Source organism: Alexandromys fortis, unplaced genomic scaffold, assembly GCF_014885135.2.
Source record: "Alexandromys fortis isolate MF-2015 unplaced genomic scaffold, M_Fortis_MF-2015_v1.1 scaffold_172, whole genome shotgun sequence".
Taxonomy (NCBI): Eukaryota; Metazoa; Chordata; class Mammalia; order Rodentia; family Cricetidae; genus Alexandromys; species Alexandromys fortis.
In genome coordinates this window covers 2,899,033-2,916,091 of record NW_026068061.1, presented here as the reverse complement: position 1 = coordinate 2,916,091, position 17,059 = coordinate 2,899,033, and the positions used below count along the sequence as shown (strand labels likewise).

The 17,059-nt window shown below is 42.2% G+C and overlaps 1 protein-coding gene across 1 annotated transcript; it reads right to left on the bottom strand.

The window, feature by feature from the left end:
- Positions 1–426: 426 nt before the first annotated feature.
- On the bottom strand, positions 427–16,615 carry Selenot (selenoprotein T). The gene is made up of 6 exons (XM_050120249.1): positions 16,383–16,615; positions 5,654–5,764; positions 5,116–5,242; positions 3,521–3,608; positions 1,857–2,010; positions 427–1,470 (listed from the first exon to the last, which is right to left on the bottom strand). The coding sequence occupies exons 1-5, from the start codon at positions 16,517–16,519 to the stop codon at positions 1,886–1,888; spliced, it is 588 nt and encodes a 195-aa protein (XP_049976206.1). The 5' UTR covers positions 16,520–16,615; the 3' UTR covers positions 427–1,470; positions 1,857–1,885.
- Between the last annotated feature and the right edge of the window lie 444 nt (positions 16,616–17,059).

Genomic DNA, 17,059 nt, shown 5'->3' with positions numbered 1-17,059 from the left:
AATCATATTAACAAGGTTAAGACCTAGTCAAAAATACATATATTTACACATAAATAATAGCCTCTAAGGAACTTGAGTTTAAATGACGATGTCTATCACCAGAGGAACCTGGGCTAGCAGTGCTGCAGTCCTAGTCAAGGGTGACATCGCATCAGTTTTCTTCAGTTCATCACTAGACTATCTGCCTGTTAGCTGAAGATCACAGTAGATTCCACACTGAGGCATTGCCTGAATGCACTCAAGGTATATCCAGTAGTCAAGAGTCAGGTGGACCAACACCTCCCCTCCACTCACAAATGCAGGCTCTTCCACATCATCCCTGTCTGTTACCATGGCCGCAATGTAACGGCTATTCAGTTTCTATTTCTGCTAAACCATTCTGATTATCAACCCTAAGTTTCTTTTAAAACTCTGGAACAATATGAAAACATTAAAAATATTTTTAATTTTGTCTTTCAATACAATAAAATTCTGATATATGATGTTAAGGTGATTCAATTACTAGACAAATGATCCGTTTACATAATACATACTTTGTAAAGAGGTTTCACTGAATTTTTCTTTAGTGAGGTGAGTTTCAACTGTTCTAAAAACAGTAAATTAGCTCATAACTGGTGTGTGAATCTAAAGTATGTCCTTTATGAGAATATCTGTAAGCCAAAACAAAGCATTAGGCAGATGGTATTAAAAATAATGCTAACAGGTATACTAAGCAACAAACTTTTGTTTAACTTACATCTGCTCAGATTTTTAGTTTAGTATAAAGGCCCATTAATCAATTCATTAGATTGGTCAAGGCAAGACATCTGAACTACACAATGGGATTTTAAAAGCAGTTGGTTTTGTTGTTCCTGATAATAATTCACTCATACACACCCCCCCCCACAAGCACAAGAGTGCACATGTGCACACACACACACACACACACACACACGGTAGAGCACTCTGGATATTGGATTTCCTCCCATCATCCTGTATAATTTACTGCTCACAATCTGCAGTGTTTTGAAAACTATATATTAAGCATGACCAAATTAGAGCTATCCGATAAACTTTTATAAATTAGTTGGGAACTTCAGGTGTTTCCAAGAAAACTGACGTTAAAACTATAAAAAAAATGAAAATTCATATAAAAACACAAGTTTAACACACATCTTGAAAAAAACTCAAGTTGTAACTCAATTGTGTATTTTCTCAAACATGACCAAGAAAAGAGTTACAAGTAGTAATGCCACGTCAAGAAGAACAAACAGTTAACGGTGGGCTTGGGAAAGCTACACAGCATCATTGCACGCCACGGCTGTGCACAATTCGGCATGTGCCAGCAATGGAAAAACTGTCTTGCACTGAGGTTTTCCAAGAGGTACAACGAGCCTGCCAAGAGACATCTGGTCTGTACTAACAGCTTGCTGTCTTCAGTACAGGCCTTCATAATGTCAGTCACGCTGCTCTTGCAAAATCCCTTAGTGTCTGAAACAAAGAGAAAAGAAGAACGTTGTATTTTAGTCACTGTTATACCAACTCCTAGGAAGCTAACCCGCTGACAGAGGACAGAAAATGACACTGCTAAGCAAGAGCTAACCAAGCCTCTTCACATTTACACATCTGCTCAAAAATTTTCTATCTTAAGCATGTTAAAAAAATAATCTGCATTTAGGAACTAATTATTTGAAAGTAAGAAGCTATGCATCTATAAACTATAATAAAACACATCAATTCTGGCTACAAAGAGTTCAGAGTCTGAAAGACATCCATCTGCTTCTCTTAGGTGGGAAACGGAAGTGATAATATATGTAGCATCTACTAGCATTTGTAAAGGAAGCTACAAATTGCTACTGTATTTTTAAACTACTTACAAAATAGTTTTCAGTGCTGATAGGTAGGGCTATGATCGATGATGTGGTATTGAGTCCATGTGCACATTGAGTTTCATTTCATTGTCAAGAATTTGGACAAGTTGTTGCATGGATGGAAGATGACCAGATTCCAGCTTAGACCATACCGGCACATCTACAAAACAAAGAGCCAGCACCCCACCCCACCCCAAAGAAACATTAATGTAATCCCACGACAGACATCGACCCCACAAATACTTATTGACTTTCATTCACAATTGGGGGCTACAAAAGCGCATGCTTCTTCCTTTTCGGGGGCTTTCACGGCAGCAAAGGAACCACTGGGCACACAGATGTCACCACAGAATTACCCGCATGCTGGAAGACTGAAACCAGACGCTGCAGTGCCAGGAGGAGCGCAGTCCCCAGCCTTTCCTGCTGACTGCCAGGGAAGCACAGCAGGTAAACTAGGCCTAAAAAGGTAACGCTAAGCCACTAAGCTAGAGTAAAGGCTCATGGCAGTAGGAAACTGCAGAGGTAAGAAGCAGTGTGAAGGCTAAAAAGGAGAATGCGCCTGCACAGGCCGCCGTTATAAGGAAGTATTGCAAGGGAAACCAAGAGGCAGAGAAATTTACATTGGGGAACAAACTGCAGCAAACCAAAGTTGAACATTTTGTCTAGGGAAGAGTATCTGTCAGTCATTCAACTCACACAGCAACTTGAGGCAGGAATGGGAACACACTTTAAAACTGGGCATAGCTGTGTTCAAAGGAAACCATCAGACAGGCAATAGGATATGAGACAGGACCATAGTCGGCTGACCCCTAAACCAGACTTTATAGGAATTCTGCTCACACTGAAGATACTGGCATTTATCTTGAAAAAGAACTTAGGGAGTTTTAGATACTTGGGGGACACAAGGAAAAAAGTCACTGAAAAAAAAAAAGCAAGCAAACAACCCAGCAAACAAAAGAACCCAAGCTGGACAGTGGTGGCACATGCCTTTAAACCAGCACTCAAGAGACTGAGGCAGGCAGCTCTCTGTTGAGTTCGAGGCCAGCCTAGGCTACAGAGCAAGTTCAGGACAGCCAGGACTGTTACATAGTTTGTGTCTTAAAAAACAAAGCAAGAAAACTAAAAAATCATCGTTAAAGATATGTTCGCCAACAGGGGCGTCATGTAACAGAGTAGGTGCTAGCAGGGAAAATTAGCAGATGTGAACTTGTAAGCAATGTGGGAAGCAGAGCTTAGAGGTTCTGGTGCAGGGAGTAATGGGAGAATCCCTAGGATTCCAGGCAAATTAGCAGGAAAAATGACGGAACAATTAAACGAAGAAAAAAATCCCAGAGGAGACTAGAAGCGGCACATAGGACCCAGAGGAGGTAGCTAAGAGCTTATTTTGAAGCAGGTTATGTTAAAGATTCCCAAGTAAAGCACTCAAAACAGATCCACAGTGCCCTGAAACGATGCACTCAGGAACTACACCCGTTTCATTTTAAAGCCTGAACTAAACACATGGAAGTCAAATCATCTAGAACCTCAGGTAGCAACTAAGATTCTTTTCATAAAAAAAAAAGGCTTCTGAATTTTCAGTTTCTATCATATAAACTCACTTATATGAACATTAAAAGCCTGTTTGTTATTAAGCACGTGCTCATCACAAATGCACACCAATCAGAACCTACCATTTAATGTGATCTCAAATGCACCCGTCGACATACATTGGTTCTCAATCATGTTGCTCAAGAAGAAAACCATCATACATGCATAAACCTAGAAGCCAAACCGCACAAAATATAAGACACCTTCATTTGATAGAAAGTTTCAGCCTTAATTGGATAGCACTTTCTTTTAATATAATTTAAAAGTGTCCACTCAAAATGTCATCTCACAAATCATCTATATACCAGGAAAAACTCACAGCTCTTTACATGTTAAAGAACATACAGACACCATTCTTATTATTTACAGAATTTCTAAAACGTCTCAATAACTGAAGTTAAATAAAAAAGAATACCAAATTTAGAATGGCTCATTTTACCGATTTTAAGATGTAAAATGTCTCACAAGAGAATAGTGATGCAACCACCAGCAACTTTACATATATTACATACAACCTACTTAAATTAAAAAAAAAATCTTAAAATCATCTGTAGTTTAGACTGTGCCCTAGCACAAAGAAGAAAATGTACTATGTCTGACATCGTAAGAGAACAGTGATGCAATTGTCAGCATCTGTAGGTTTAGACTGACTTAGCACATAAAAGTACATGCATTCACCCTTCAAAGGCAAATCCACCCTTTTGAAAAAGAGAGTAGAAGCGCTTTAATTTAGTAAAATTACTGGACGGAAAGCTGGGTATGGTGAAGACATAAACTTGTAATACACTGTTTCAGAACGTCATTGATCATAAGGGAAAGAAAGTTTGCCTGACTATTCTCTTTGAGCCAGATGGGTTTTGTGGGAACACAGAAAGTGTTGCCACAAAAATCTGTATCTTTATCTTTTGGCTTTTCCATGATCAACTAAGAATGGCAACTATACCTCTGTGCTATCCACATGTGAGCGCAGCACAGAACACGTGAGACTGAACTGCAAACCCATGTCTAGTGAACAACAGGGCAGAGATGTAACTTTCCTAGAGACAGCTAAGGATGTTTATGGTAACAAATGCCTATTCTGGAGAACCAGTGAACAGGAGTCTGCTAAGGGTGCTGAGTCCAGAAGTAAAGGGCAAAGTCAGAGCACTCCCCAGAGAACTTTGCTTCGTAAGGGACGCAGCCAAAACACTCCCATTCAAGAGAGAAATAGAACTAAATCCATTTCCAATAATGGTGAGTGACTCAGGGGGAAAAAGATTTTAAGTAAAAAGATTTAAAAATAAGACTAATTGGCAGAGGGTCACAGGGCGCAGCCATGCAGCAATAAGCTTGCCCACTTGGCTGAATAACTAAGAAAAGCCCAACATTGAGAAAGACTAACTTCTCCTTTTCTCTATCCTAAGCATGCTTCCCTAAACACTCTGGACTTCCCCAGTGTCTGGGCTTCCTAGGTCTTTCTCTAGTGACCCTCTGTACCATAAGGCTGCCCATCAACCCTGGCTCTGACGCCACACCAGCTTAAACACCATGGCTTTTCCTTCTCTCCTCCAGGCAGACACTGAGGTTTCACAGTTTCTTTCTCTTGTAAGTTAAACACACACACACACACACACACACACACACACACACACACACAGGGTCACCACAACCCAAAAGCCCAGTCACCAAAGCCACATACCTTATTTTCTTGGCCCCACTGCCAGATGCTAGGAGCTTGCATGCCGAGAAAAGCAAAAGGATCCTTGCCAACAATTATTAAGCCTATTAATACTAGTTTGAAGACTGACAGGAAAGATGCTATATGTCTAGCAAAAGAAAAGAAAAAAGTTAATCAGAAACTACAATTTCTTATCTTTTCTGGAATTTAATAATCACACTTTATGTGAAGACATTTTCTGGATATAAAATCCAAGTTATTAATTGCATTAAATTTAGTATCATTGGTTTTCTAGGAAATTTGGAGTACCTGAGGTGGTTCAGGGGTAAAAGGCATACTCAGAAGGTGCGGCAGCCTGGACTCAATCTCAGACTAACTTCCCAACATGAACTGCACGAGGAGACCCTCTTAAAACACCCTCAGCCCATTGCTATTCACAAAGCAGAGCTCTCTGTTCATTACTATGAGAACGAAGAAGTACTCGACCCAGCGAGGCGAATGAGACATTTACAAACTGTGTAAGCTGAAAGGCTGTCCTCAAGCACTGAAATTCACTCACCTATAAATTGGTTGAGGGAGGTAATTCTCTCCTTCGATGCGGATGTCTGGGTACCGCTGGCTAATAACCCGCATGTATTCCTCAAACACCCGCCTGTACCCTCAGGATACACTGCCAAAAAAGAAATGTTTCCATTCAGTATTTTGAGTATATCTAGACTTAAAGTCAAAGAAAGTGTAAATATTATCAGATTGAAAAATTTTCAGAATCCACCGTAATTAATGACTGACCCTAGACAATGAACACAGGGAAGATTTTTCCATCTTATAAATTTTGTGTATTTATGTTCCCAGCAGATTAACCAGCCAGTTATAACACTACACTTCACAGTTTTGGGTTAGACAACAGCAAACACCAATCCACGTGTGTGCACATCACTCTCACGTCAACTGACCCTTTGTAGAGAGTACAAAACCTGTTGACGGAAATGCAAGCCGTGCAAACCCTTTCCCACTGCCTTACTGCTTGTAAGAGCCCTGAAGTGCGTTTGAAAAGTTCTAAAACCAGGTCTGGGCCCAAGGATTGCAAAAGGCCTGTGAGAGACCAAACAGGGAAACCGAGGACCCGAGAAGGCTTCCTTCACAGTTTTTCCCCAATAACGTGCATATTTCTCTTCTCAGTTCTACTGAAAGATTTTAACTGTACTTCCCTCAAAGATTCTGGTATTAAAGGAATAACTTCGAAAACCTACATTCATTTCTAGAGAAATTCCAAGCTATCTTATAATAGGAGTTCATTTCTGGAACACGAACAATGGTGGCCAGGGGTTGTGTGTCCTGTAAGTAGGATCCTAACCCTCTGCCATGTGAACTATGAAAACAGGAATGGAGGGAGTAGAAGAAAAAAGGGTGGAGGGAAGTCAGGTTTTGTTTTTGTTTTGTTTTTTTGTTTGTTTGTTTTGTTTTTTCCTTTTTGGCTTTTTTTGTAACTGTAAAGGCCTGAGATTTTGGTCATCCCCCCCCCTTCTGATAGAAAAGCACTCGAACTGAGTCATACCCTGTAGCCTGCCTAAATTTTAATCTTAATTCGGAGGTAAGATACTTGAAAAGGTCTGAGCTTACTGCAAATAGATATCTGGCTACAATTAGCAGATATAGCAGAGAAAAGAAAAGTGAAATAGTTGGTACTCAGTTAGGCACTATGATAGTTTGCATGTAAGTGGCTTCCATGAGCTCATAGGGAAGAGGCACTATTAGGCTTTGTTTGAAACAGGTATAGCCTTGTTAGAGGAAGTGTTACTTGGGGACGGGCTTTGAGGTTTCCTGCCCAGTGTCAGAGACCAGTTCCAGTTGCCTTCTGATCAAGATGTAGCCAGCACCATGTTTGCCTGCATGTTGTCATGTTCCCTGCCAGGATGATAATGGACTGAACCTCTGAAACTAAGCAAGCCACCCTATTAAATGTTTTCCTTATAATAGTTGCTATGGCCATGATGTCTTCACAGCAATAGAAACCCTAACTAAGACAGCAACTAAACTGGTAGAGTTGAAAAAGCACTAAGTCTTTTTGACATAGCATGGGAAAGACTTTTTCTAGAATTCCTAAATTTCCAGTTCCATGGTGTGCATGACTTCTCCCCAAATACACTGTCACTGAAGACTAGAGCCATCTCTCACTGTTCTTTGGAGTGCCCAGAGCACAATGAAACAACATTTCATGAGTGTTAATATAGACAGGTCCAACTTATTTAAAGAACCATGAAAGTGCGGATCAGTTTTAACATGTTTGTAGATAAAAGTATTTAGTCTATATATAACGAAAATGTTAGCAAAACTTTTCAAGTCTGCTTATTCTCCAACCAAATCTTTCCTAACCCTAAATTCTATAGTCTGCCCTAAAGCGCTTTACAAATGCTCTGTCATACCCGCCTGTTTTCAGGTAAGAAACCTTTAATTTGCTCAGCTCTGTTCCCCAGTCATCAACTATCACACACACAACCCTCTTCTCATACACATCTGTGCTAGTCCATCCATTCCCCAGCCCCAAGCCCCATCCATTCCCCAGCCCCAAGCCAACTACGAACTCTTCTGCTTTACTCCACCTGGTTCAGCTAAGCCTCCCTCCTACAGGTGTTGAAATGTGAAGGCTGCGGTCTAATCTGAACCTCCTGAGCACTGCCAGCAGGAAGGCACAGCTCACCCGCTCCTTCTCACAACTTCTCCTCCCATCCCACACACGGCTCCTAGGAATCTCCAGCACACAGCCAGCTGACTCCAGTCACGTGTGCGTTGTACTGTTAGCAGTCTACTTTATACCGAGTATTATGACCGTTCCCATCGGCTCACTGTTTTCTAAATACATGGCTATTCTGAATTAGATATTCCAAAGGGTAAGTACAGGGCCTGCGGTGCATCAGAAAACAAAAAGATCTGGTCAGAATGACTCAGTAGGCAAAGGTGCCCACGTGAGAGTGAACAGGTGAACACACACACATTACAATTTTTAAAAAAGTGTTTTAGGCTACAACCACACTGGGATAAATGCAGAATTGATCAAAAATAGCTTTTTAACCACAAGCAAGACAAGAAGATGGGCAAAATACAGTTACCACTTTCAATTCTTATTCTCTTTTGACGTCTCATGAAAACTATGTAATCAGGTCCTAGAACAAGGCAAGCCTGTTAAGTTTTGTCTTCCGTTTTAGACCTGAGCCGACTCAGAAAAGGTGGGTTGACTTGCTCATAGTCACAAGACTAATAGAGGACAGAACCAGATGAGAAACCAAATTATGCGGGCCCACCAACAAACACATCTGACTCCACAGTCAATTTTATTGTCCTCAAAGGACAATAAAGGATTTTCAGATTAGAAAGAATGACAGACACAAAAGTTTCATGACTAGTGAGATGGCTCTGCAAGTAGAAGTGCTTGCCACAGGAGCCTGATGACCGTGTTCAATCCCTGAACCCACGCTGAAGATAAGCCACTCTAAGGTTGTCCTCATGACCGCCACATAAACGTGCACACACGCCGCCTCGACAATAATAAAAATCTTAAGAAGCACCAAGGGAAGACTGCTAAACACGGACCCGTGCAGAGTCAGGAAATGCGTTCTCCAGCTACCAGCAGTGCAGCTCCATCAACGTTCTGTCATGGCGGCCGCTCTGGTCTGATGAGAATACCTGCGCTAACTATCCAGATACCCCTGTACGCGGAAAACAGCCATGCAAAAGGGACACAGGATATGTAGAAAAATGATTACAACAGTACTTTAAATGATTACATTTCTTAGTCTCCTGAAGGAGTTTACCATCTCATTGGAGAGACAAATGTACAGCAGACACTGGGGAACAACTGCAGGAAACACAAGTGAGCCCACAGTGTGGTTCGTACATCAAATACGTGTATTAAAGTGAGAATGCAGTGGAATTTCACTGCTATATATAATTTTCTACCCCTCTTTTCTCAGGCCATAGCCTATCTGGATTCAACCTTTATGAGAAAATAATCTCTACTCTCCCCTTATTGGCAAAATTGGCAATAATAAATATGGGCCCAGGTCCTACCTTAACTGGACATTATGGCTGAACTGAGTAGTAGAGTCCTAACAGGAAGGTAACTCCCCACGGTACACAACCACCTTCCAAATGAGGTGGTCAAGGTGAGAGACCGCATGACACACACGGAAGGGAGAACCTGCCTGTGTGGCACAGGTGATAAGTTTAATAAAAGAAGTTCTGTACCTCTGAAAGAAAGCACTGTGATCTCAGGACACAGAACAATGAAAAAACAGCTTTCTCAAAATTCTACATCCATGACAACTTCAAAACTGGTAGCTGAGATGATCCAGCCAAGACTTCAGATAAACTCTACACTTTCCAATCACACAGAGACTAAACAAAAAATAATACAGCTACTTCTCCCACGACTTGATAATTATCCCATTTTTCTCAGAGTCCCCCAAAGATTCTGTTGTCCACAAACAACATGGTGCCCACATTCCTAAGAGGTGTGTGTGTGGGTAACTTGGTCACTCAGTGGGTTATGGATATTTGCTATCATGGGGGGGGGGGGTGCTGGTTACAAGTTGTTATTGGTAAGGGGAAGGAAAAAAGCTGAACAAAGGAAATTAGATTCAAGAATCCTTTCCTAAAGGAAAAGGGGAAAATATAGTATAGAGATGATGCGAGAAAATGGTGGATTGTTGAGTCTACTTTTGAAAAACTACTAGTCTCAAATATTTTACATTACACTGGTGTGGACTTTTGCACACTGATACAAATTTAAGGCTATTCTGTTCCACTGTGTAAATGTTTCTACTCTTGTTTAAGGTACTGAACCTATGCAGCTCATTTAATACATCTCACACCTCACTAAGACATATGCAGGGACCCTGCATTTTTGCGCAAACTCCATGTTATTTAAATCATCATAATTAGAGATCATAATGCACTTTAGATGTTGTTTTTTCAGTAATTATAACACTTCTATTCACAGAAGTAATTAAACAATTAGAGGTCCTAGTACTTCTTAACAGATAGTATTGCATAAAACATTTTCCTGTATGAAGAGAGACCAAACGACACTCTCATCTCTCTTCACAGCCAGGCTCACTCTCGCACACCATCCAAGGAAATCGCATTTTGTTAATTTTGCTCAGCTGCACATGTGAAATTTTAAACTTCCTCTCCATGGAATCATTCTCTCACCCAAAGACAACTGTTGCTTTGGTTTGCATATTGTTCAAAATTTATGCAGGAAATGATCCAGCATAGGTTGGATCTTGCAAAGTCTTCCTGAGTGACTGTCCATTTGGGCGTTATCATTGACATGTCAGAATGTTCATATGTGTTCAAATTTATGGTAGCTCACTGTCTGCGGAAATATGGGGGTGCATATCAAAGGATCTGTTGACCAAGCTTAACTAGGTAAAGGGATGTCTTGATGTCCTTCGTGTAACCAGAGACCACTTGAGTGTTGTAGGTTTTCTCATTTCACTGAGGTTTGATCATGAGAGGTGGACAGCTCTTTGCACAACATCTTAATTCATCACTGAAAAAAAGACTGATCACAGAGAGTAGAGTCACATAGAAACAGTCTCCCCTTAAAAATAAATAAATAATAAATAAATAAATGATAAGACACAAAACAAAACAAAACTGGATCTGTGCTTTGATTCCAGCACTCCAGAAATAGAGACAGGTGTGAGTTCAAGGCCAGCCTGGTCAACTTAAAGAGTTCCAAGAAAACCAGTGATAGACTGGAACCCACTGTTTCAAACACACACAAAACAAAAAGAAAAGACCTCAAAGACTATGTGGGGGGGGGGGGGTCAAAATAAAACAGCAGAAACAGTAACCAAAAGACTCCAAACTAGAAGACTTCTGCACTAGAAGCTGATCTGCAGGGCTGGAGAGACAGGCCAGAGAGCACACACCTCTTATCATTCCACAGCTCAGCATCCTGACTGCTCTCTCCACTGTGTCTGTGGAATCCACGGGGAGCTCAGTGGCAGGTGCTCATTTAGACCTAACAAAAGGGCAGAGCATTTGCATAGGCCCTGCACACATCTTCCTGTAGGCATGAACGCATCTATAGGTTACCTTAGTGGTCAATGCAGTGGAATAGTTGTGTACTCTGTTGAAGAACACCAGTACAGTGCAAGCACTACACCATCCCCTGCAGATACTTTCAATCTGAGACGGGCAAAATCCGTGGATGTGGATCTCACAGATACAGAGGGCCAAATGAAATTCACCACCTCAGCCTGCTAAATCACCTACCTTTAGAAAACCTCTCTAATCCAGGTGGTGGTGGCAGCACATGCCTTTAATCCCAGCACTTGGGAGGCAGAGGCAGGGGATCTCTGGGAGTTCAAGGCCAGCCTGGTTTACAAGAGCTAGTTCCAGGACAGGAACCAAAGCTACAGAGAAACCCTGTCTCGAAAAACCAAAAAAAAAAAAAAAAAAAAAAAAAAAAAGGAAAGAAAGAAAACCTCTCTAAACTCTTTGTATTTCCGAATTCCATCATCTCTCAGCTGAACAACTCTAAAAAGCCCTTTCCTTCATAAATATATTCCCTTCCATTCTTGTCCTCTGAAAAAAATTTCCACACTAAAACTAGTAGTTGGCCTTTCTTAAGCTAATTGGAACCTCAAGGATCTATGTTACATATTCATTAAAGTCAATAAAGGCTTTGGGTTCTCGGGAAAGTGTATTTTCCTTCAATAAGGCCATGGCTTACTAAGCCCTACAGAAAAGATCTATCATTAGATCTCTGTTCACAGGGTGAGCAGATGACTCCATTTTGAAAGTACTTGCCAAGCAAGCATAGGAACTTGAGTTCAATCCTTAGCACTAAGAACAGAAAAGAAAAAAAAAAGGGGCAAGAAATGACAGTGTGTGCCAGGTCCCAAGACCTTGTCTCAAAAAACAAGATGGGGCTCCTGAGGTTCTGAGGGGGAAGGACACCCACCACCACCAAGTTCATTTCTTCAAAGATCTTCCTGATCCCAGACTGGCAGTCTCCTATCATCAAGACTTTCCCTAACAGTACTTAGCAGAATTGCAATTTTATGTGCTAGTTTGCTACAAGAGAACGGGATTAAGTTCTGTACACAACATAAAATACTTGCAGAGCAGGTAAAACAGTAGTTTGTTAAGTGTGCAAATATCGAGAGTCAATTAACCAATATGATCCACAATGTCTCCAATTCTGCATTTAATAATCTTGATCAGTATCAACATATAAATCAGTTTTGGTCTTTTTCTGTGGAAAAGGCGAGTATGAGCAGGTCTCTTGTAGCATAAATTTTAATTGGCATTAGTAATAAAAATTCATAGTCAGATATAGGGGTTAATGCTGAATATCAGAGAAGCAGAGCATCTAGCTGCTAGAGCGTTCTTTTATCTCTACCAATGCTCAGACAGGAGCAATTCTGTCCTCAAGACTGCATCTCCAGACTACATCTGTCTCCACCAATCCTCAGACTGCACTGAGCTCCTATCTCCTCCCACCTTATATTCCTCTCTCTGCCCAGCCACACCACTCCTGTCTCCACCTCTCTAGTGCTGGGGTCACCTTTGTGTGAGCTGTTTCTCTTTTGGATAGATTCAATCTTGTGTAGCCCAAGGCGGTTTTGAACTAACAGAATCCCTCTTTAATCTCTTTAATGCCGAGTACTGGGATTAAAGGTGGGTGCCACCACTCCCTGGCCTCTGTCGGCTTAGCTCTGCGCTCTGATCTTCAGGCAAGCTTTATTTGTTAAAACACAAACACATCACTACAGTCTCTGGAAGGCAGAGGTGGAAACTTGGGGCTGCAAGGTCTTAACTGAGCATCTCTCCAGCTCCTTCAATACTGGGTCAATTTCTTTCTACTGTACTATGAAAGCAAGGCTGAGACAGCACACATGTAAATAAAAATCTAGTTTCACAATACCTGCCTCACTTATCTCATGAAACTGTAAGCAGGAGCTGGCTATCCTGGAATTATAGCAGTGAATAATTGAATACTAATTTGAAAATTGTTCTGAAACCTTAATTTCATCTAATCTACTGTTATCAGTAATTCAATTGTCTAATGCTCAAGGGAATATTAACTGTAAAAAGTTATAGTCAGTAACCCCTTAAACTGTAGGAACTGTAGAACTGTGTGGATAGTGGATGTTAAATCACACGTAAAAGAAAATAAAGACCCGTCATGCCTATGGGCAGCTCCCAGAATACACTGGTCCATAGAAGTCAGAGGAAGGACAGTGACACAGAACCCTAGGCCAAGGTCTGACTAGAATTTAAACATCCAAACACTCAATATGAAATCACTGACACCAAAAGTATCTATCTGCTGCTCATTCAACTAACATAACAGCGTAGAGATTCAACAGAACTCAGATCAACTAACACAACAGAACTCAGATACAGAGAACAAAATGGCACCGTTTTTTGGAAGTTTTCCGGGTGGCCCTGTTTAGTACACTGAAATCTTAAACTAGGGTCACAGCAGGAACCGAATGGACAGTTGTGGGAAAGGCACAAGAACACAGAACTTGGTCAGAAGCTTCATCCTTTCTAATTCAATTCCTTACACAGTGTCGCAGGTCTGTTCTTCTAGCACTGAAGTGGTAGCACCAGAAGGCAGGTGTACTGAGCTACAACTGTTCATGAAAAGGTACTCACAATAAATATGAACACAAAAATCAATAAAACTTCTTTAAAACAGTTAAGTTGAAAAAAAAGTTTTACAGCACTAAAATTTCAAACAAAATTTAATTTAAGGTTTTTTTCATGTGTTTATGCTTAGTTATATTAGTTTCTTTTCCCTTCACAAACCTGCAAGCAAATGTTTTAAAGGAGTCTGTCAAACCAGAAGCCTAATAGTCATGTACCATGAACAGACGAATCTGTAGGGGAAGAACAGAAAGCTAGTTTGACAACTTGGTAGGGTGTTATAACAAAGCTGTTTCTGATGTAATATTCTGAAACAATAAAGTGGTGCAGGAGAATTGTCTGTATTCTGTCAATCATGTTTTAAATAAACGCTGATTGGCCAGGCAGGAAGTTAGGCGGGTCAACCAGACAGGAAGTAGAGTCTGGGTGATGGGAACAGGAGAATTCTAGGAAGGAGGAAGCCCATTCCTCCCACTCCTGCCCAGACCACCAAAGAAGCAGGATGTGCCCTGCCCCACTGAAAAAGGTACTGAACCATGTGGCTAACATAGACTAGAGTAATGGGCTAACATAAGTTACAAGAGCTAATATGAAGCCTGAGCTAATGGGCCAATCAGTTTATAATTAATGCAGACTCTGTGTGATTTTCTTTGGGGCTTACCAGTTGTGGAAACTGGGATGAAAACCCCAACGAGCAGGCCCCTTGTGTTACAACAAAGGGCTAACGATGACTGCAAAACAAATATATCTGTCATTTTAAACAAGTCTGAACCTAAATTACAAAAATATACTAATTCACCCAAAATTATGATGTTTTTAAAAGCTTTAATGCCTGCTTGCCATTCCCCCCACTTGCTGTAGTTTTGTTGAGACAGGGACTGGGGTAGCTCAGGTTGGTTTCTGACCTATGTAGCCAGGGTTGATCTGGAATATTTGATCTTCCTTGAAGGAGGCCGCTAGTTAGTTCTTAGCCGCTTAGCCCGGAAATAATCACACAGAAACTGTATTATTTAAATCACTGCTTGGCCCATTAGCTCTGGCTTCTTATTGGCTAACTATTACATCTTAATTTAATCCATCTCCATTAATCTGTGCACCACCACGAGGTCGTGGCCTACCCGCAAAGTTTCAGCAGGTCTGAGGACTCCATGGTTTCTCCCTGACTCCGCCTCCTTTCTCCCAGCATCCAATTTAGTCCCCTCCCAGCTTTGTTCCCCTATAGCTCTGATACAGGCCCAAAGCAGTTCCTTTATTAACCAATGATGTTCACAGCATATATACAGAGGGGAATCCCATATCATCTCCTAACTACTGAGATAACAGTCATCACCAGGCTATGTGTACACTTTTAGAAATCTTAAGTAAAGTTGTAACAAGAATCCAAGTATTGTGTCAGAGAGATTTGGAAACTGGATTGAATTCAATGCCCCTGGTCAACATGGTAGAAGGCAAGAACCAACTCCTGCACGCTATCCTGTGATTTCTCCATGGGCACTGTGACAGACAATCATTTACACACACACACACACACACACACACACACACACACACATATATATAAAAGAATCCCAATGCAAGCAAAAGTACACACAAAAAAGTACTTTGAAAAACCAGGAGTTCAAGTTGAAAACTTCAGTCTTTTAATCATTAGCCATCTTTGTAAGCTGGTACAACAGCTACCACCTTCTTAGAAAAAGAAAAGCACGAGGAGCCATGGGTGTAGGTCAGTGGAACAGCGGCGATCTGTAGCGTGATGATAAGTCCGGGCATACAGTAAAGTTCGCAGGGAATTTTGTCTATAACCGGGAAGAAATCGCCAAATTTTCACGCCAAATTCAAATCCCCGTCTTATTTTCTGATTCTGCGGTTTAAATATCACAAACTGACCTTTCATTTTCAGCTGTTGGCTTCGTCTTCAGTGATTATGCAAAACGATGAAATAAAAATTTAAACTTAAGATTAACTAGTACACGTTTTGGAAAAGTCGGTTTTAAATGAATTCTGGCCAATAACGGCACTGCAAAGTATCCATATTCTGAAAAGAATTACTAATCTGACATCCCATCCTGAGAAAACCCCATCTTTTGAGGTTTCACTTTCTCCATCCTTGTGATTTTTTTTTTAAACGGCGCTTTTGAAAGCTTCCCCAACCCTTGTCACCTGAGTAAAAATGATCCCTTGTTCTGCTTCTAACGCGCAACTATCTTTCAACAACAAAGTCAATTACTAAGTGGCGTCGAAAACGGACGGGTTCCCTTCCTTTTTTTTTTTTTTTTTTCCATGAATGCACAAGCCATTTCAAAGTCGACGGACGCCCGGGAGGCGTGCGGGAGCCGCGGAGCCGAGCCGCGGTACTAGGAGCGGCGGACTCCACCTCGCGTCCTCCGAGCTCCGCCGCACAGCCCAGCCGGGCCCGGCTCCGGGCGCGCAGCGATGCGGAGCCCCGCCGCCTCGGCAAGGCCTGCAGCCCCAGCCCGGCACTCCGGAGGCTGCCGGGGACCACGGGCAGGGCTCCGAGGACAGAGACGACCCGATGCGGCCGGGAGCCGGCGCCGCGCTCTGCCGCCAGGCAGCGGGCAGCCCGCTAGGCCGCGAAGCCGGGGGTCGCCGCACGTACTCACCAAATCTGGAACTTGAGCAGCGGCCCCGTGGCGTACTGCATCTTTAATCTCTTGCTGGGCACGCCGCCCAGGTTGGCAGAGGCCTCGCTGCGGACCACCGCCGACGCCGCCACCAGGACAAGCAGCAGAAGCCTCATCTTCGTGGAGACAGGCGCTCAAGCCGGCCGCCTTCAGACCGAGACTGCAGCCAGCACCAAAACCTAGCCGCGAACCGCTCCCCACTGCGCAGGCGCGCTCCGCCAAGGTCGGCTAGGGAAACCGGGCTGCGCCTGCGCAGGCGGCGCCCGCGCCCATTGTGGGAAGGAGAGCTGTGACCTGTTTGGCTTCCTTGATCCACCACCATCTTGGATGTGTGCAAACGCTAAGGGTCCAAGGGAGAGAGGGAGAAATTTTGCTGGTGAGATATAAAGAGGGCCGGTAATTGTTTCACTTGGCAGATATGAGTTCTACATTCTCCCCATTTTTTTTTTTTTTTAAAAAAAGACATTCTCATACAGCCCAGACTTTGCTTCGATGTTGACAGCTAGAAGCCTTGGACACCTGATTCTCCTGCCTCAGCTCCTCAGTCTTTGGATTACAGGCCTGCTTATCATCATCGGTATTATTAGGGGTTGAACAGTTGATTTGAACATGCTAGGCCTGGACTGTACTACTGAGCTACACCTCCCAGTTCTTCT